This window comes from Drosophila suzukii, chromosome 2L (assembly GCF_043229965.1).
Source record: "Drosophila suzukii chromosome 2L, CBGP_Dsuzu_IsoJpt1.0, whole genome shotgun sequence".
Classification (NCBI taxonomy): domain Eukaryota; kingdom Metazoa; phylum Arthropoda; class Insecta; order Diptera; family Drosophilidae; genus Drosophila; species Drosophila suzukii.
Genome location: NC_092080.1, coordinates 1,855,374 through 1,875,124, shown reverse-complemented (window position 1 = coordinate 1,875,124; position 19,751 = coordinate 1,855,374). Strand labels below are relative to the sequence as shown.

At 41.2% G+C, this 19,751-nt stretch overlaps 2 protein-coding genes across 6 annotated transcripts; both read left to right on the top strand.

Annotated features, from left to right (window-relative positions):
* The first annotated feature begins 4,153 nt into the window (after positions 1–4,153).
* Positions 4,154–18,224, top strand: LOC108019829 (uncharacterized). Of its 5 annotated transcripts, XM_017087895.4 has the most exons (21): positions 4,154–4,830; positions 4,918–4,964; positions 5,765–5,902; positions 5,965–6,146; positions 6,325–6,507; positions 7,439–7,519; positions 7,581–7,873; positions 8,295–8,613; positions 8,742–10,224; positions 10,279–10,517; positions 10,817–10,941; positions 11,405–12,867; positions 12,951–13,146; positions 14,047–14,181; positions 14,531–14,608; positions 14,690–14,815; positions 15,220–15,632; positions 15,900–16,105; positions 16,178–16,341; positions 16,439–16,580; positions 16,872–18,224. In XM_017087895.4, exons 1-21 carry the CDS (start codon positions 4,773–4,775, stop codon positions 16,921–16,923), a joined length of 6,123 nt encoding a protein of 2,040 aa, XP_016943384.2. In that variant the 5' UTR covers positions 4,154–4,772; the 3' UTR covers positions 16,924–18,224. The 5 variants fall into 5 exon arrangements, with proteins under 5 accessions (XP_016943384.2, XP_016943348.2, XP_016943338.2 ...); XM_017087859.4 differs by lacking the exons at positions 14,531–14,608; positions 14,690–14,815 and adding an exon at positions 7,028–7,165; XM_017087849.4 differs by lacking the exons at positions 14,531–14,608; positions 14,690–14,815 and adding an exon at positions 7,028–7,165 and having other exon boundaries at positions 10,817–10,995.
* Positions 13,371–13,747, top strand: LOC118878123 (uncharacterized). Its single transcript, XM_036819594.3, has 2 exons — positions 13,371–13,485; positions 13,537–13,747. Exons 1-2 carry the CDS (start codon positions 13,416–13,418, stop codon positions 13,710–13,712), a joined length of 246 nt encoding a protein of 81 aa, XP_036675489.2. The 5' UTR covers positions 13,371–13,415; the 3' UTR covers positions 13,713–13,747.
* Positions 18,225–19,751: the final 1,527 nt, after the last annotated feature.

The window sequence follows — 19,751 nt, the reverse complement described above, 5'->3', positions numbered from 1 at the left end:
AGCATAAAATAATATTACACCCTCAAGCATATCTATGTGCCAAAAAAGAAATCATAAATTAAAACCATAAACTATTTGCAATTTTGCCGAAATAACACAAAAGGAACTAACCAACTTAAGGTACAACTTGTAGCTAAAACAATTTTTATCTGATGGAATTTAGATACGTGAAATTTTTCAGAGAAAAACCTAAGCGCAAAAACTCATATTTGTAACTCTTTATCATTAGTAGTTTAGTGTGATAAATGTTAATAAAGAAAGCATAAACGGAAACCCAGCCAATTCTATTCAATTTGTGTCTTGACTTTGCAGCCTGGCTACCCAAAATGTCGGGTAAGTTGAACGTTTTAACCCCAAAATCAGACAGGATTTGTGCGGTGGCCATAATAAACTTTTCATTTATTACGTGCTAAAATTTAATAAACAGGTTCAACAGCGCCACAGTGTGAATGTCATATTTCACTTATTAATTAATGGCATTAACATAAAGCGTCAATTTGTGCGGCATCGGGATCGGGATTGGGATCCGGATCCCATTCCGCATCCCATCCCGTCCATAAAAGAGGCAGCACTCTAAAGCCGGGGCGATTAAAAAGTTTACCCTAGCCAAAGTCAAGACCGGCCCTTAATGTTGCATATATTGCGGGCACATAGCCCCGGGGTCCCCATTACTGAACGTGCCTAGACTGTAAACAGTCGACCGGGGGAATCGCAGACACACTCGGCACATATATGATGGCACATATAGCATACAGCACATACCATGCGGTATTCGGCACTCAGCACACAGCTGAGCGTCAATGACATGCTCAATTTTTCATGCATTATGCCGGGGCGTCGGGGCCACAGTGCGTATGCTTGATATTTGCCTCAATATCAGGCCGAAAGCACATTTAAGTCGCCGAGCAGGAAAGCCGGAATATTTGCGTGGTAAGCGCTGCGAGGGCGAGAAACTTCACAGGGCCCATCAGACAATTTGCAGCTAGCTTACTGAGGCGCACTGAAAAAAAATGTCTCCTGTCGACGGTAAATAAAATCCATAATATAAGGAACAGATTCTTTTGCTATTTCATTTAGTTCTTATTTGTTCATTTTCATGTTCATTTTTCGTTTTGATGTATATTTATCTTAATGGAAGAAGCCACTAGGTTTTAAGCACCAAGAAAAATATATTATGCATTTTATTCATCATCAAACAAATTGCAGAATCACAGTGATCAATATTAGCTCTATTGTATTATTTTTTTTAATAACAAGAACATATTGTATGTTTCGTGTTTATGTTTGAGTGTCTCCCTGAAAAATATACGTATAATTTTGGCAAAAATTAAAAAAATCGTGAATTTGTTATTTTTGGGATGTGTTGCCTGAGACAACAAATCTCATGCTTTTTGATAACCTTGTATAAAAACAAACTATGGCAAAATGTGTTAAAAATATTATTCTAGTGCGTACGTATTTTCCGCTGGCCAAAAACATTTATAAGTCTGTAAGCACGTGGGTGTATTGTAAAAAAAAGATAAAGTGACTTAAAACATTTCTCACAAAACGTTTTATTTTAGATTTATGGCCTCTTGGGATGTTTAAACCATTTTGCATTCTTGTATAAGAAAATGTTTCAAATTCTTTTATAGAAAAATTCTTTAAAATATACTAAGAAAAATTGCTGATCCGATAATTGGAATGTTTTTCTTCCGGTGTATGCCAACTCATACATATGCACGCCTTGATACACATACTAGAATTTTGGTTTCGGGGATATAGGCTCAAGCTGGGGATGATTTCGTTGCCTTCGAAAGTGTGGACTCTGAGCAAACACCGTGGAACGGAAACTATCGTCGTCTATATTGAGGAAATGGTTGGGGCTTTTCGGTCTGGGCATTTCGGGTTACATAACTGATTAAAGATTGGCCTAGCTTATGGGGATATACTCGTACAGATGTGGTGGGCGAGATTGGACCAGTGTGTAACCTCTCGTGTCAACTTGTTGACTAAGCAAAGTCAGCCAGCCCGATATGAGTTATGATTTACTCAGCTCTTAGGCAGGGAAAACAATGATGATGGGAAATTGCCTTTCACTGCCTCATATTCTTATATTGTTGCCAAAAAAAATATTACGTAGGTCATTGTGACTATCTATCATTATCAAATATTCTATAAATCTGCGATGCGTATATCTTTCTTACCCTAAAGGGCCTGCAATAAGTCAATATGATATAACAAAACCATTATATATACCTTATAATCATATTAGGAATCTAGACCAAGATCTATGTCCTGGTTCACACTAGATAACCTTGGTGTGAGACATAAGTGGCTAAGGTTTCTGCTCTTCGAAAAGTCTTTGTAAGAAAAGGCAAATAATACAAGTGAAAATTTAATTATTTATCTTTTTGGAACTCCAAACAGAAAATTTGCTGACAATAGAAATATATTTAACATGCTAGCAAAATGATAATAAAATACATGGATTCCGTTGGAAACAAATATGTCAATATACAACAGGCATTTTAATTTTGTCCTTTTTTTTATTTTACAATCTAAATTATTTTTTTTTAATTATTTATCTAAATTTAAAATAATAAATCCAGAAAGGAAAAGATAATTTATAATTGAAGTGCGAGAGTAAGCTTTAATGTAAGGGAGATTCAAAAGACATCTTAAAGATTATCACTGCCCTAAAGAACCACAATTTCGGCTTGGACATTTCCCCTTCCGCAAAATGAATCTTCAAACGTTTTATATGTGTCCTAATGCCATAAAACAGACCTAAATTCGTGGTTTGCCGTAGCTGTTGTAATTTTGTTATGACCTCTGCCCCCTAATTCCCATCCGCAAAGTGTGCCAAAGGAAATTTCTGAGTAATTTAGTGAAATGCTGCAGCGGCAGCTTTGTTTGGCTTTGTTCTTTCATTTTGTGGCAGATATCTCAAGCAAATTAACCTAACTACTCTTAATGCCGGAGTACAACGCTTCCGCACTCACACACAAAAACCAATTAAATTCTTCCGCAGAGGCATGAAAGCTTCGTTGCTTCGATTAAAGCTTTCCCGAGTGTGATGAGAAGGAGGTGCACAGAGAAAATGTAATACCATCTTTATAAGGCTTATGCATATATAAGTCTTGAATGTCACATATCATAGATTTTAGTACAAGAAAAAATAACAAAAATGTAGTTGACTTGTAACCATTAGCATTATTTTAATAACAATTATTATAACAGACTTGACCAAAACCATGTATTTTTAAATTTGTTATGAAATTTTTAGAAATGGTATATCTCTCAAACTTAATTAATCTTTTTTTTTGCTAATTATAATATAAATTATTTTAGGGCTCGCATAAATTGTAAATCATTTATGTTCGATACACATATTAAATATTCATTATATTATAATATAAGGTTGACAAAAGACCCTAAATTCATTTGATGGAAATATTTTATTTGGCTTTTAGAACTAAAAAATGTTGAATATTCCTGCTGAATATATTTCAAAGATTCAAAAAACGCAGTCAATTAAACAAGAGAGGCTTATTAATATCATACAAACTTCAATCAGATGGCGAAAACAGGTTACAAAAGTTGAAAAGTAAAGTGCTCTCATTTTGCAACCGTGTACATTTTGTTAGACATGTTTTTGCCTTAAAGCCAGACATGGAAGCCGTGTGAAGTCGACTATTGTGGACGCCTCGAACGCGTTCTAAGTGAAATTTAGCCGTTGGCTACGTGACGATGCTGCTGTTCCTGGTATTTCTGCCGTTTCTGCTCCCGAAATAGCTGCATGAGGCATGGGGATGTGGCGATGGCGATGGCGATGGCATGTCCTGGCAGTCATGTCCTGGCCGACTGTCTGCCTTGTTGACATACGTCCTGCTGCCTTTTTGCCCAGATGCTGTGCGCAAACGCATGCTTTTACTGCCTACTTCCAGCCGCTTTCATTGTTGCGCTTTTGCAGTCGCAGAATCCCCGAATCCCCCGAAAAGCCAGGAAAACCCACCAGCCCCCCGAAAACGCACGAGATGCCGAACATCTGTTTTATGTTTGCCTCGCTTCCAGGAAAACTCTCTTAAATTCTGGTGTGTGAAAAACTCTGGCTCTCTCGGTGCGTCGGAAAATGCGAATGCTGCCTGAGCTTCAGCAGTTCCAGCATCAGCGCCGTCGAGTGAGGAGCGTCCTTTGGAGACCGGAAAATCCGTGAAAACTGTCGGGTTACTCAAGCCACGCAGCACACACACACACCCCAGCCGAAAAAAGAAGGAACGGAGAAAATCCCTGTGAAAAGCAGCCAACTCAGCAAAATTTAAGAACAATTAATGGAAATGCCAAGCCAACTCCGCGGGAAAACGCACGCAAATTAAAAACCGTAAAAAGCCCCAGCGAAAAACGTCCACTCTGCGTTTTTCCTACGGCTTTTCCCATCGCTTTTTTGGCCAGCGCAAATATCGATTGCTGGCTGCCTTGCATAAGTCCACGAAGATTAGTATACAAACGCAGAGCAGTCGAAACCGTCTGGAAAAGCGATTCAAATGACAACGAACAACAGGCCCTACTCGTAGTAATTAAGTTTTTTAATCACCAATATTGGAGTCACCATGGAGCAGCTAAAGTCGGGGATTTCAAAGCCTGGCCCAGACAATTGACACGGAAAAAGACGAAGACTTGCCAGGATATATATAGAAGTTGATTGTACCCAACAGCGTGTGTGTGTGTGTTTGCCCCTGTTTCGCTTTTATTTTCCTTTCCATTTTATTTCCTTTGTTGGCTGTTTGAAAATGGATATTGCCTTGCGTGGCACAAACACAGCATCATCAACATCAACGACTGGAACTGGTGAGTCCTTGGGATCCCCGGCCCAGAGGCGCATAATCGCATCTTTTATTCCGCTGGCAAGTGAAACAACGACCTTTTCACTTACAGGTCTGCATCATGCTGTGTCACTGGGCAACATTGAGGTCTCCACCAAGGTTCGTACTCAAGAACACCTCTCCGAAAAACGCAAGCCACAAAACACCACAAAGTGTGCGGCGAGTGAAATTAATTTCTGTCGGGCGAAAAGATCCAGGAAGGAGGCGCTGTCATAGCGAATGATTGACACAATTATTTTGGGCGAAATCCGGAGGGCAGGAAAGGACAACTCAGCAAGTGCCCGGAAACATTTGGAGCTCTTAAGTTGGGAGGGCAGAAACTAGGAAGGAAATTAAGGGATTACTATTAGTCAAGATTAGCACAGAGTATAGTATAGAGAGGGAGATCTGAAACCATCAAAACGGCAATAAAAAGACAAGAATACTAGGAAAAACGAAAGGCTTATAAGCACAGGCAAATTGTGTATCTTATAAGGAAATTTTGAATCTTTTTCGAGTTAAAGAGGCAGGAAAATTATATTTAAAAAAAATAAAAAATTGTTTATTTTTGGGGGTAAAATATACGTATTTGAGTCCTAAGCCAGCTTAAATTATTTAATTTAAGTTCATTTTTGAATTATGTTTTGCATTAAAAACTTTTAGTAGACGTATACGTATTGTTCTAGGGGGTTTTTAAAAAACCTAAATTAAGTATACGACAGGAAGTCCTTTAACAGGGATAGAACTATTAAATTTTCCAAGAAAATCTATATGAATAGAAATCTGTTCAGTAAAACATACGATTCAAAGATGTTGACAGTCACTATCATTATCACAAATTTATCCGTATTATTCGAATGTAATCAGAATCATGAATCATAAAATAACATATAAATATTTTTTATTACATAACCCCTTAGACCACCTACTCCAGCCACATGGATCGCAGCTACGACTCCGAAGACGAACACACTGGTCGCCGAAGACTTCGCCACACACTCTCCACCGAGTTGCAGCCTCGCACTTCAGTCTACTCACGCGGAGATATTAGGGAACAGGTAAATTAGACGTGGTGTAATATAATTTTTTATATTTAACATAAATTTTAATATCTTCAAAGTACTGCCTCACAGATCGCCAGCTGCACAGCATAGAGCAGCGTCCTAGGCGGGAACGATTTTTTGGCTGCCTTTCGCGTCGTGGTCAAACGCAGTCGGGCAGTTTTTTGGGCGGCTGTGTGGGTCGCCGGGTGCCCTCCGATGAGAATCTGGCCGCCTACGCACCATTTGAAAAGTATCCACGGTGGGTAGAAATTATAACAAAAGAACAAACTGGATATCACCAGGGTTTCGAAAAAGTGTCTAAAAGTATGCAACATAATATTTATATACCGAAAAACATCGGTAATAATTTCTTTGCATACTTTTAGATACTGCTATTAGAGGACTAAAAAATAATTTCCTTTGAATATATTTTCTAGCTACCAGAACAACTACACAGACACACACGAATTGGAAAGTTCCTATTTTCGCCGTCAGCCGGCTTCCATTTTGAGCACTGGTAAATCGGGTGAAGCGGACCTGGGAGGCCGTTACACCTGGATTGGCCAGCAGCAGGTGCCACAGGTGACCAACAACAACTCCGACTACCAATCGGACCACAGGTATGAACGGCCTAAGAGGGCGCATCGCAAATCAATACAGAAACAGAAATAACCAAGAACCAAAAATACCCAAATTAAAACCGTAAAATGCTATGCCAACTGTCGCTTAGATCATGCTTTACTGTCGCACTATCCGTAGTCACTAACTCTCTGTCGCTCGCTATATCCCTCAACTCTCCCGATCTGTCTCTATGAATATACATATATTGTTTTGTATATATATGTAAATCGCTTGCAATGCCTGCCTTTCCGACTCATCAATTGCATAACGCCGCTTATTGCCTCCAAGTTCTTCTCAACCACTCGAAAAACCACTGATATACACCCTACTAGAAATGCTGTATAAAAATACTTTTTCGTGTACTCTTTCGTTATTCATCCACCTGTCCTTCTCTCCTCAAAAATCCAAATAATAATGAAACAAACGACTGTAAAAATCAACCAAAATTTAACAATTGAATTGCCACAACCAAAACCCCACCAAATACTAAATGATATGAAATGATCAAAATGTGTAAAGGGCAACTTGTTGTACAGCACCACTTGAATCCTTTTACCAGGATGTTTTGCTACGGAATTATTATGTCGAGCTTTGCGCTCCACCAAATCCTACACCACCAACATCACACACCAATCAAATCGCTAATCTAAATGTTTGGTATGTAAAGTGATCTAAAATCTAACAAAATACTTAAATAAGATATGTATGCAAAAATCTGCAAAAAAATAATAATAAACTCTATTAAAAAAGTGCGCTAATTAAAACTGTTTATTTATGTTATGTGTCTGCACGTGACCGAAAAGCAAAGAACGAACAAATCTAGTTAAAATTAAATGAATAAAATTAAAATAAAAATGCTTGTGTGTTGAAAATGCTAAAACGCTGCCAAGGGAACTTGATTAATATTCTGCCGATGTCCTTACTCCACAGCTCGTATCACTGCCCCACTTACGCCACGATGCCAACCACTCACCACCAGCACCACCACCAACAGCAGGGCGGAAATGTGAGGTAAGTCCTTGCCAGATAATCCCCGCCAGAAATCCAATCTTTCACAAATTCCCCTATCCAGAACAAAGCACGTGAGCTTCGCCAGGTCCCACACACTCACCAGCTTCGATAATGTGAATGCCGGATTTCGATCCTCGGGGCGAATGAAAACCGCCCGAAGTCAGGAGCGATTAATTGGCGGCAAGAAGCCCATTATCGCCACGGGCTCAATGTACGAAACCCTGCAGCCCCCTCTTCAGGGCCAGCAGATGCAACAGAGCTCCACCCTGCCGAAAACCTGGCTGCCACCTCCAGTTCAACTGCAGCCCTGCCAGCACCACCATGCCCCCATTCACCTGCACCAAAATATTCCAGGTAAAGTCTTAGATTTAGCCAATAAATTGCTGGGAGGCTTGCCTACGACGAGCTAATCTTTTAATAGATTCAGTCTGCAAAGAACAACAGAAGATCGGGCACTTTGTTCTCTAAAATCAATTGAAATTGGTTCTTACATTACTTTTCATTCCATCGTCTTTTTTCATTAAAATAAAAGTGAGGTATCCTACAACAAATTTGGATTTCTTAGAACTATAATCTTATACAGTTGATTTGTTTCAAATTTTATCTAAAAATACCTTTTAAAATATTCTATATTCTATTTTATTCTATTCTTTTCTGTATTCTTAGTATATAAGATAAGAAAATTTTGCAATATTGCAAAATGCAATTAGTTTAAATTACAATATAATGAAGTTTCTATAATTTTAAACATTTTTCATAACCTTCCCAATTCCAGACAACATGGTTGGCCTGATCATACCACAGCCCCTGCCTTTGGCTCTTCCACTGCCCAGCCCGGAAGTTCTCATCGTGGAGAAGAAGTTCCGCAACGCCATGAAGACGCAGGCCACTCAAACGGATGCAGCTGCCCGGCGACAGGGTCAAGTTGGCTATAATACCCAGGTATTGGCCCTAAGTCCCCGGCCACCCCATCGTATTAAAGTGGTCTCCCAGGGGGCTCAAACGAATGGCCTACAAAATGGCAAGAAACTCACGAAGAGCCTCTCTGAAATACCCAATGGAAAGGAAATTCCATTGCATCATTATCAACAAGGGTATGTTATATATTAGGATAATAGAAACATTTTATTACTATAAATTTTTAATTTAAAAAACTTTAACCATCAATTTCAAAATACACAATGTACCCTTTGCTCCGATAGTAATATTTCTTCCCCCTCAGATCGATTTACCCCCACGAGATGATCTACCGCACTCAGTCGCAGGACGTGACCCCTCTGCAGACCCTCTCGGATGCCCAGAACAACATCATGTACTACAAACCGCCGCCCCCCTTGCTGGATGCCCACAGCTATGGCCTGGGAATGGAGCACCTGAGCAGGACTCGACCCTCGCCCTCTGAACAGAGTGTGGAGTATGTGAATGTGAATGCCGCGGCGGTGGCCCTGAACGAAAGTTTCGACTACGAGAGCAACAGTTTGCCTCGACGAGCGTGTACCTCGCACACGGATTTCTTTTCGAACAGTTTGCCCAGGAGACAGGATGTGTGCAAACATGTTACGGAGTGCTCGGAACTGATAGCCGATAGTGTTCCCTTGGACTTTAGCCAATCGCATTTATTGCCGCCACCCAGTGAATACTGCAAGAACGACGACGATGTGGAGGTGGAGGAGTACTACGACGAGGAGGAGGACCATCCCCACGAAACGGAGAGCTACAGTTCGGAGGTCTGCATGGAGCAGGCGGCCCAACATCGCCGAATGTCCATGCTGCCCCAGATGATTGACTCCCCATTTCGTCGCGATGATTTGAGACGCCAGTCGATGCCTGTTTATGGACAAACAGAGAAACTCATTGACGGCTTCGGACCGAGGAGCTCTTTTCGCAGACGCGACAAGGTCAGCTGCTTTCCCGACGAGCCGCAGCCGGAAGTTCGAGATGAGCAGGAGATCTTCATAGATTTCAAGCCACACATCTCACCCAAACCAAGTCCCAAGTTGCAGCTGAAGCACCGGAAGCAGCACAAGGCGGAAATCGCCATGAGGAAGATGCAGCAGCAGCGGATGGCACAGGCGGCTGCCTTGACCCTGCCCAAATTAAAGCCACAGCCAGTCGAAGTTGAGGTTAGAAAAGTTGAACTTGAGCCCAGCGATGAGGAAGAGGACGAGGAGGAGCCCTCCGAGGCGGAAGAGGAGCCCGAAGAGGAGGAGATCGATGAGGATGAGCAGAAGCTGGAGACGGATCACCAGGAGGACGAGGAGCCGCTGTACGAGAACATAACTCCCTGCGGTTGTCGGGTGGATCCCCAGCCAGATCTGGATCAGGATATCCAGGACAAGCGCTCTCAGTTCCGCAAGCGCTCCGTGAGTTTGGATGACGACTACGAGACCAAGGCCTCGGGAACTCCCACTCCTGGCCTGCGACTTCCATCCACCCCAGCCAGTCCTTGTCGCGATGAACTGCTGGCCAACGTCTCAACTTATCCCTCCTCAGACTCGCTGGCCAATGACAATACACGCGATCATTCCGATGGCATCTGGAATGAGTCGCAGGTTACTGTCTTGACGGCTGAACAGCGCGATATATCCGATGGATCTTATAGCTCCAATTTGCTATTGACTCCCTCTTCCAAGAGAAAGAACCTGCTGCTGCAGCACCAGCAGAGAAGCTCGGTGGACACCGATGCCCTGGATTTCGAAGAACAAGTGGGTATATGAAATATATTCCTTAGATCATTCTGTTATAGTGCTTTTTCTCAGAGCCCCACCTATGGCCTACAAACACTGCCGAAGATCATCAAGACTCCAACACCAACTGCATCGAGGCCAGCTTCCACTCAACCCATAATGCCGCCACCAGCAATTGCCGTGACCCCATCTTCAAATCAGATTCCGGACTCATCTATAAGTTCGCCACTGCCTAAGAGGAGCATGGTGGCCAGGGGATCCGTTCCAGACGCCCGCCAGCTCATGTTCATGGGTGGAGCCGCCAAACAAAGGTTACTTGAAATCTTACAGGGTGGTTTTTGATAAGCAGCTAGATACATATACCTTCTGCCCAAAAGTATGCCCTGCAATCTGTAAAGGTTCACCAATAGATATGATATTGTATAACATTGATTTCACATAGTAAATAGTTTAGTTTTATTATTACTTTACGTTAAATTAAAAGTTCTCAAAACGTTATTGAAATCATTAGTTCTTTAAATTAATAGTTTAAGCAGAATACATAAGAATTAATAGGCTCTACCTTTGCCAAAATCAATATATATTTTATGCATTTCATACTCCTTTCCAGACACTCGGATGCCTCGTTCCTGCCCATGGGCGCCACCGATTACGCCAGGAGTGCGGATATCTCAGAGTGCAGTACGAATACAGATGAGTATGCCACCTGCACGGACACCTCGAAACGCACACCAGGTATTAAGACTCCGCCGACAACGACCAGTTCATCGTCGACCACACAAGTGCCAGGTTTGGGCCCCCCGATACGTACTCGTGCTGTGTGTGTTCCTGTCTGTGTGTAGAACTCGTACCAAATCGCATAACCAATCCAAGTCTTGATCCATGAATGAGTGTTACAAAAAAAATCAAATCGAATTGTGTTCGTGGCCACCACTCCACCATCATTGCTCCAAACCACCGTATACTCTCACCGCTTCCATGCATTGCGCCCTAGTCTTATACAGCCTATAGCTTATAGACCGTAGACTCATCTACCACACCTCAACTTTGACTGTCTCTCTATATCTCTCTCTCGCCTCCCTAGTTTAATGTTGTTGATGCCTGATCAAATGCCTTGCCCGCAATGCTTTAGCTGTACTTAGTAAACCTCCCCATATGACCTTATTAACTTGGGCTTGAAATCTTTTCTATTCCACAGTTTCCACCCAGAGCTCGCAGTTAGAGAAGACCCATGCCGGCAGTTCCTTCGAAAGCGCTAGTTCTCTGTATTCCATGAGGGAGGAAGTACTGCAGCACGACGAGAGGGAGAAAGATAAGGATAAGGCTCCGCTTTCCAAGGCCCAATTGAAGTCCCCCATTGGTTCGGTGGCTGAGCTGACCAGGAAATCACCATCGCACTCCATAAGTAGCACCACCTCTTCGGGCAGTTGTCCTGTCTCGGGAGCAGCTATCAAATCACCTGCCAAGGAAAGTCAGCCACAAACGGTTGCCAGTTCGGGAACGACACAAGTGAAAGTGAGCTCAGCTGAAAGTATTCCTCCTGGAACTGGAACTGTTACTGGAACCAAGCCCAAGCCCGATTCCATATCCGAGGATGAGCGGAGCGAAGTGCGTTACTCCTCCTCCGGTTATTACGAGAGTCCTCACGACGAAGATGATGGAGAGCAGGTGATACGAAGCAAAGCACGCCGCATGAGACAGGAAGACGAGAGGAAGAGGCGCAAGACTAGCATGAAACTGGACATTGAGAAGGAAAACATGCGGGCCCTAACGAGTCCCATTAAAAAACCCTCGGGATCTAGCAAAGTCACATCGCCAGAGCAACAGATTGCGGGACCACTGGACAACGGGAGCAGTCCCAGCAAGATGAAACGCTTCCGTCCCAAGATACGAAGGCAGCTGAGAAAGAGTTCACGGGAGGATGTTCTGGCGGCGGCAGCGGTGCGAAGGAGTCGTGCCACGCCCACTATTTTTGGTCTAAGCAGCGGAAGTGGGGATACAGAGCTCCTGCTAGATGCCAGCATGTCTACTGGCGCCCAAACAGGAATTACCACTAGCGCCCTAGCAGGGGCCTTAGCCGGGACATGCACCACCACAACCGTTATGACGTCTGCTTCTTCCACTACATCGAAGTTTCCAACATCGGAGTCATTAACCACAGAGGCAGTAGTTATTCCGTTGACGGTGAAGAAACCCCATAGTTGCGCCACGCCCACATCCCTGCTGTCGCCCAAACTGCCCACAACAACAACTACTACCGGTACCCAGTCGAAGTCCACATCGGACACCTTTCAACTCAAAGCCAAATCCATCGAATCCCTGCGATCCGTGTCACCAGGTTCCGATTCCGTGTTCTATAGCGAAGCAGACGGCAATGTCGCCAGTGGAGAACAGAGTCACTGTCACCATTGCGGCAAGGAAATGGAGGGCAAGCAGCAGAGCAACACCATCAGCGAACTCGCCGGTGATTCGGTGGAATCGATACCCTACATCGAACAGGATATTGTAAAGCCGCCATCGGACTTTGCCGACTCCCCGGTGACCACCAAGACCACGCAGCGGCTATACAAGAAAATGGACAAGCGATTCCGATCCGAGGAGCGATATCACGGCGAAAGGGGCCGGCACTACAAGACCAGGCAGGAGAACATCAGGGCAAAGGTTAGTGGTAGCATTTTGTAGTTCTTATCCTGCAAATGAAATGTGGGTGGAAGGCATCTCTTAAACATTCCATTTATTTTCAGAGCGAGGAGCGTGGACGCGTCCCCAGTTTGCCCAATACTCCCGTATTGCGTCCTGCCGGCTCCAGTCCCTGTGTTTTACCGGATATCAACACAGAACAGAACCAGCACATCATCTACAAAGGACATTATGACGCAGGTCGCTATACTCGACTTACTGATGATGACTTGTGGACTCAGCTGGACCATCAGTGTTTCGGTGAGATATATTTATATTTGTCTTATAAGTAATATAAATCTGATAAGTCGAATAAATGTTGTGTGAATTTTGTGAATAACAAATATTAATAGTAAATAACTTTACTACTTGATATTTAAACTAAACAAGAAAGTTTATTTCGGGCTGTCAATTTACAGAAAAAAAATTAAAATGTTCTATAACGAACAACATTAGACGCGGTTCATAACGAAAAAACGAACATTAAGGTAACTTTCATTTGCGAAGAATAAGTACAAGCCAAACAGACGATGAAGATTAATAAAATATCTATTATTCTTATCACATTCGGGCTTGTCCATGCCATTTCTCTTAAGGAACGTAAGTTTTAAGTGCTAGTTCAATAATCAAGGCTAATAATCTTAATTTTAGCTATTTGCGGCTTGAAGCCAAAAATCAAAAGATGTATATTGCCTGCTAATACACCTTTTACATTTTATTATTATAATGCTACCACTAATGCGTGTCAAATATTAAAAAAACCTTGTGAAAAGTTAGTCAGAAAATTCGCAACCAAGGCGATATGTCAGAAGACGTGCCAGAATTAATTATTCAGATTTTTAAATAAAAATGGATTGAACAAAAAATATATACCATTTATTTTTGCAATTTTGTTATTGATTTAATTATTAGCTGACAGTGAAGGGATTGACAAGGGGGTATTATACATAACCAAAAGTATTATAACATTTTTCGAAAAATGACATATTTGCTTAATTTATGGGGCCACCCCATTTGTTTAAAGTGCGCAGTACCACATTGAGATCAAAGCATATTGTTTCCCAGACGTGTCCTTATACCTATTTCGACTATATTACCATATCTGTTGTGTGTTGTTCTCTGATTATCTTTTGCTTAAACAATGACCTTTTTTCCTTCTAGATCGTTCCAGGGAACGTCGAGCTTCAACGGAGTCCGAGAAGGGCTTCCACGCCAAATACCAAGTGATCCTGCATCGTCTCGTCCAGCGACGTTGTACCCTGGAAATGTATCACCGCCAGAAGAACAACAGCTTTCGTAAGTCTGAGGCCCACTTAAAAGCACCCTGTTCGAACACCCAAACAATATTCTAAATTTGGCACAACGTGCGCCCCTTTTTCATGAGAAGTAGAGAGAGATTGAGAGAAAAGCCCCAAATGGGAGAACTTTAGAGATAATGAATGACATGGCGCTCCGCATTTTCATGACCGGCACTTGGCACACATAGATATGTATGTAGGAATGGGAAATATCAGACAGAACCGAAAAAAACAACCCATGCCCATAGTTTTTTGGCTCTATTATCGAGAATAGTTGAGGTGCGTGCTTTGTTGTGTGCCGACCATAAAAAATCCGCAACGCTTCCCGTTCGGTACTTCGGTTTAAGTCAAATGTAAAGAAATAAGTGCGAAAAGTTTTCGGAATATTTTTGTGGTATTTACACAATACTCAGGCCAAATGATTGGTGTGTAAACAAGAAAAACGAAACGTTGCCGGTTGGTGCTTTTATTTTAATTTTTCCATTTTGGTGCATATTACCACACAGAATTAATAGCGTCTAACTCGACGCCGGATTCGGTTCGAAGAAAGTTGGAGGAGGTATTGAAATTGATGCTCTTGGTCTGGGCACGCGAAAGTTTTGTGATATCCAACTTATCCAACGGTGCACATGGTAAATGATGTCCGGACGAAATCCGGAAATAAAATAACACAAATCACTTAATTCCCCGCCTCTCTCTCTCGCTCTATAAATAATCATTAACAAAACACACTCGGAGAAAAATACTGAGAGAAAATAAAGTCCAAATAATTTTGATGGTCAATAAAATAAAATTGATCTACTAAAGTTATAATATCTTTTTTATAAATGACTAATAATATATTTGACATTTCGATTTTATACGATTTTTTCTTGTATCAACATTAGTTGTAAATATTTTTTGATATCATCTAAAAACAATCTATATATTTTTTAAAAGTTAAATTCATATTACTTTTTTATAAAGCAAAGTTATAAAACCTAAATTTTAACAATTTTTTTAAGAGAACATATAATAAAATATTTTTTTCTCTTAGGCGTGGATAAAACCGTGGTGGTCAAGAGCGATTCCGGTGAGTTTGGCTTCCGTATCCACGGTTCCAAGCCCGTGGTAGTGGCTGCCATTGAACCGGAGACTCCGGCGGAGAGTTCTGGCCTGGAGGTGGGCGACATCATAATCTCCGTGAACGGAGTCCAAGTGCTGGACAAACACCACACCGAGGTGGTCAAGATCGCACACGATGGCTGCGAAAAGCTGGAACTTCAGGTGGCCCGGACCATTGGAGTTCTGATGCACGAACAGCTGGAACCACCAAGTCAGCCCATATTCAGTGGATATTTGTGGCGACAGAGCGGACAGGCCAAGGGAGCCCCGAATTCAAAGAAATGGGTGCGACGCTGGTTCTCCCTGAGGCCCGACAATTGCCTGTACTACTACAAAACGGAAGATGTGAGTATGAATTTTAATGAGTTTTGGGGCTGAGCTTTTTTTGGAGTTCTCGGAACTTTCAAAGACGTGAATTCAATTGGCATATTTGAGGAACTACTATATTTTTCTAAGAAATGGTTGATTTGATAATATACAAGTGTCACAGAAATAATTAGAACTTTGAAACCAGTTATAAAAAAGTATGTGTCCGATGGACTTACGTTATGCTTTTTTACTGCATACTTTTAGCCACCTCTACAAACTCTAGTGATTTGTATATATTTTCAGGACTCCCAGCCCGTTGGCGCCATGATAATGGCCAAGCACACGGTGGACCTGTGTCCTGTGGATGTGGGCAAGCCTTTCGCCTTCAAAGTGGATGCCGGTGAGGGTATTCCCATGTATGTGGCCGCCGATTCCGATGAGTTGGCCAACAGGTGGCTCCAGCTACTCAGACAAGCGGCCTCCCAGGACAACCAGTGGCTGGACAAAAGGTTGGGGGACATTGATCTTGGAGACTGATCCATTCCTTACTGATCCACTCTCTCACATCACTTCCCTCACAGTGCCCGGTGTTTGTACCAGAGTCCCACCAACATTCAGAGGCCCGATTGCTTTGGCTACCTACTCAAATTGGGCTCAAGGTGGTGCGGATGGTCGAAACGCTATTGCGTTCTTAAGGATGCCTGCCTCTATTTTTACCAAGATGCAAATAGCAAGAGTGCATTCGGTGAGTCAACTCGAGTGCTCGAAAAAACTAGATTAGATTAGATTGACAAAAAACAGGTGACTGACTGGCCAGCAATTAATTCAATTTCTCTATTTAGGCATGGCCTGCTTGCACGGCTACAAAGTGGCCTCAATGTCCGCCAATGCATCCGGCAAGAAGAACTCGTTCGAGATAATACCACCAGAAACGAAATTGCGTCATTATTTTTTCTGCACCGAAAGCGAAATGGATAAGAAGCGGTGGGTATCTGTATAAAAGCCTAAGTAAATAGGTTAAAGTCAGTCTTATTCCTAGAGATTTTCTTTGAGGTACCATTTAAGTATATTTTTCTAAATAGCAAAATATGTTTTGATATGTTTTATTAAGAACGATTTTTATGAATGACAGTTATTCAGAGTTATTACTATTCAGCTGTTACAAAATCTATGAAACATATAGCACCCTATAAATTGAATCTTATCGGTTATATCTATTAAACTATGACTGCTACAATTTTCATTATAATTTTTTTTTTCTACTCATTCTTTCAGCTGGATATCCGCACTGGAATACTCCATTGACCGCTGGATAAAGTCCGGGTAACTAAGGTTAAAGACCCGCTCCAGATCGGCTCTGAGCAGCCGGCTCAAGCGTCGCAGTTTTAGCTACTTGATGGATTAGGCGGGACGATGACGAGATATATTTATGATTTGATTTGTTCGACACTAGTACGGGTACTACCAACAACACTTAGAACTTAAGCCAAGCAAACCAATTAGTTTTAGGCATAGGCGATTGCTTAGTCCAAGGAATTTAGTCGGTCATTCAAATCGGGTTTAAAACTATTTTGAACAAAGCGTACATACACAAAATATATACACATATAGAGGAATACGATAGAACATTTTTGGTGTGTATTCTTGTTATATAGCTTACAACAAATGGCATATATATATATATACAAAACTTATGTTTAGTGAGGTTGTCTTGTCACTTATATACATAGAACATATATTTAGCCACAAAAAGAAAAGAGAGAGAAATGATAGTAGACCAAATTGATTGTCTAATGTATATAGAATTCGGCTAGGCTAAATCCAAATTTAAATGATTAGGTATTCAACGGCTCAAATCCAGGCAAGGCAAAACAAACGTTTTTTAGATAAATGTCTATTTACAGAAAGGGTAATACAGAACAAAAATGAACTCAAGCGAGACCAAAATTCGAAATTATCAGAGTGTAACAGTTCGAAAAGTCATTATCGAAGGCCGAGATCGAGGTGAGTTCCCCATTTTCCATAGCTGCTTCTATCAAAAACAAGAACACAACATTTTGTGAATAATTAACAACGGTTTTCGTCCTTATTGGAAACGATTATTAGTTAGGCGCTGTTACGATATAAGCCAGAATTAGTTAGCTGTTTTGATAGGTTGGATTTTTTTAGAAATCATACTCACAAGCAAACACATCAACGTTCATGGTAGGTCAAACAATAATATGATAGCAATTAATTCGGAATCCAGTAGTTACTTTGTCATATAAAGATATGATCTTTAAAATGCTGATTTCCTGTTTTTTTGGGTCAGTGTTCAAATACCGAGATTGAGTGAGGATGCAACAATTTTGAAGCTTCTTTTTTGTTTTTATTAAGACGGTAGCGAATATATATACACATATTTTATATATTTTAAATAGAGATTTCCAATTCGGCGAGGCGCAAAATAAAAATTAGATATTAAACGTGTGCATTATGATTATATGATATACATAAGAGACAGCCATTTTATGTTGTAACTCATCGAGTGGAAAACGAGACAGCAAAACCAAACAAAACAAAAGAAAAAGAAAACTAAATAAGAGCTTTAATTATTAAATAAAGAATATACCGAGAACAAATGACAAATGTGTGTCTTGCTGACAGCCCGGGGGTATTGAAATGCATCTAAACACCATTAATATGGCTCAACGATCCGATTCCGAATCGGATTCGATCCAGGCCCAGCCCAAAAAACAAGCTACCTGCTGAGGCCAACGAAGCATTTCAAATGCGATCAATGAACCTGTTGCTTTTGGCCCTCTAGCTCGAAACTACCAGATGAACTCCGTGTCGGCCACATGTTTTACACAAATTTCAAGTAATTTATTTTAAAATCGTAAAGCGATGCAAAATATGCAAGGGGCGAAACGTCATCGGCCGCGGCGCACTTAGAAAAATCCTTATCAAATCTGGATAACATTTTCAACTTTTAATGATTTCCTTGTATATTAGCAAATGTTTTTTAATGAATTGGTGGTTTTTAAGGCGCCAGGTAAGGATACTAGAAAATATTTAAAAACTAAATTAGGAACTCTACAAATAAAACACCATGTCCACCTGATAATTCATAACTTAAACCTTCCCAAAGATATAAAATAAAATATATCTTTAAAGATCCATAAAATGTATACAGCTCATGGATGTGAAGTAATTCTATGTATTCCATAATTTAGATAGATGATTTCTATACATGATAGATTTCGAGGCAAACTACTTTCTGAGTGCAGCAAGAGCAACAGTTGTTGATGGGGGAAGTCGACGACTAGCATAACAATTCGCTCGCCCTATGAGCCAGCTACCGTTTTTCCCTCTTCTCCTTTCTACCACTTATTTCTGGTCTTCTGGCTGCCGCTTTGTATCTCCATTTACCATTTTCCGTTTACTGTTTTTGCAGTGGCAACAGCCACAATTTAGTTCCACTGTGCAGCACCTTAATTACATGGCTCCGGCTCTCTTTTGTTGGGTACTTTTCGGGTTTTATTTTTCGGCATCTCGGGATCATTACGACCGTGATCATCATCGCGCCCGAACCGAAACTCCCCCTACTTTTGGACCCTCACTGGTTTTTTGGTCTTTGCTTTTTTGTTTCCTTCTTTCCTTTTACCATTTGACCGCATTGATGCTGGATCGCGAGATGAGGTTGCCAGATAGTTAAGGCTGGAATTCCAGAACTGATAAGGCTTATAGGGAAATTGGGGTAGTATCATTTAAACCCATATTTGGACTCTACCTATTTTTGGCCATTTAGTTATCCGCCATGCATCATAAACACTAATTACCATTAATAAAAGTCAGTCTGGCGATAACTTGGTGCTAGAGTCATATTGTTTTACAATCATTTTTTCTACAAGAAATTTAAAACTTGGCTGCCGAAATATGGTCATCGTTAAGGTGCTCATTGAAAATATAAACAAAAGTTTAAAACAGGAGTACCAATAATTAATTTAGCATTCCAAATCAGGTATTAATTAGATGAAATAATTCAACACTTACTTATCAAACACAAAGTAGAATAGGCCATTCGCCATATCATAATAGATAAAGCAATATGAGTAATGCACTTTATTTCACACCAACTTTCCATATAATCGCCGCTTAGCAACCCTTTCTCCG

What these genes read in the sequence shown, in the direction of transcription:
- LOC108019829 (XM_017087895.4), top strand. Translation starts at nt 4,773, where the DNA reads ATGGATATTGCCTTGCGTGGCACAAACACAGCATCATCAACATCAACG. An exon ending in CAGCAGGGCGGAAATGTGAG is followed by an intron (nt 7,520 to 7,580) that starts GTAAGTCCTTGC and finishes TCCCCTATCCAG; the next exon opens with AACAAAGCACGTGAGCTTCG. An exon ending in CCCTGGATTTCGAAGAACAA is followed by an intron (nt 10,225 to 10,278) that starts GTGGGTATATGA and finishes GCTTTTTCTCAG; the next exon opens with AGCCCCACCTATGGCCTACA.
- LOC118878123 (XM_036819594.3), top strand. Translation starts at nt 13,416, where the DNA reads ATGAAGATTAATAAAATATCTATTATTCTTATCACATTCGGGCTTGTC. An exon ending in TGCCATTTCTCTTAAGGAAC is followed by an intron (nt 13,486 to 13,536) that starts GTAAGTTTTAAG and finishes TCTTAATTTTAG; the next exon opens with CTATTTGCGGCTTGAAGCCA.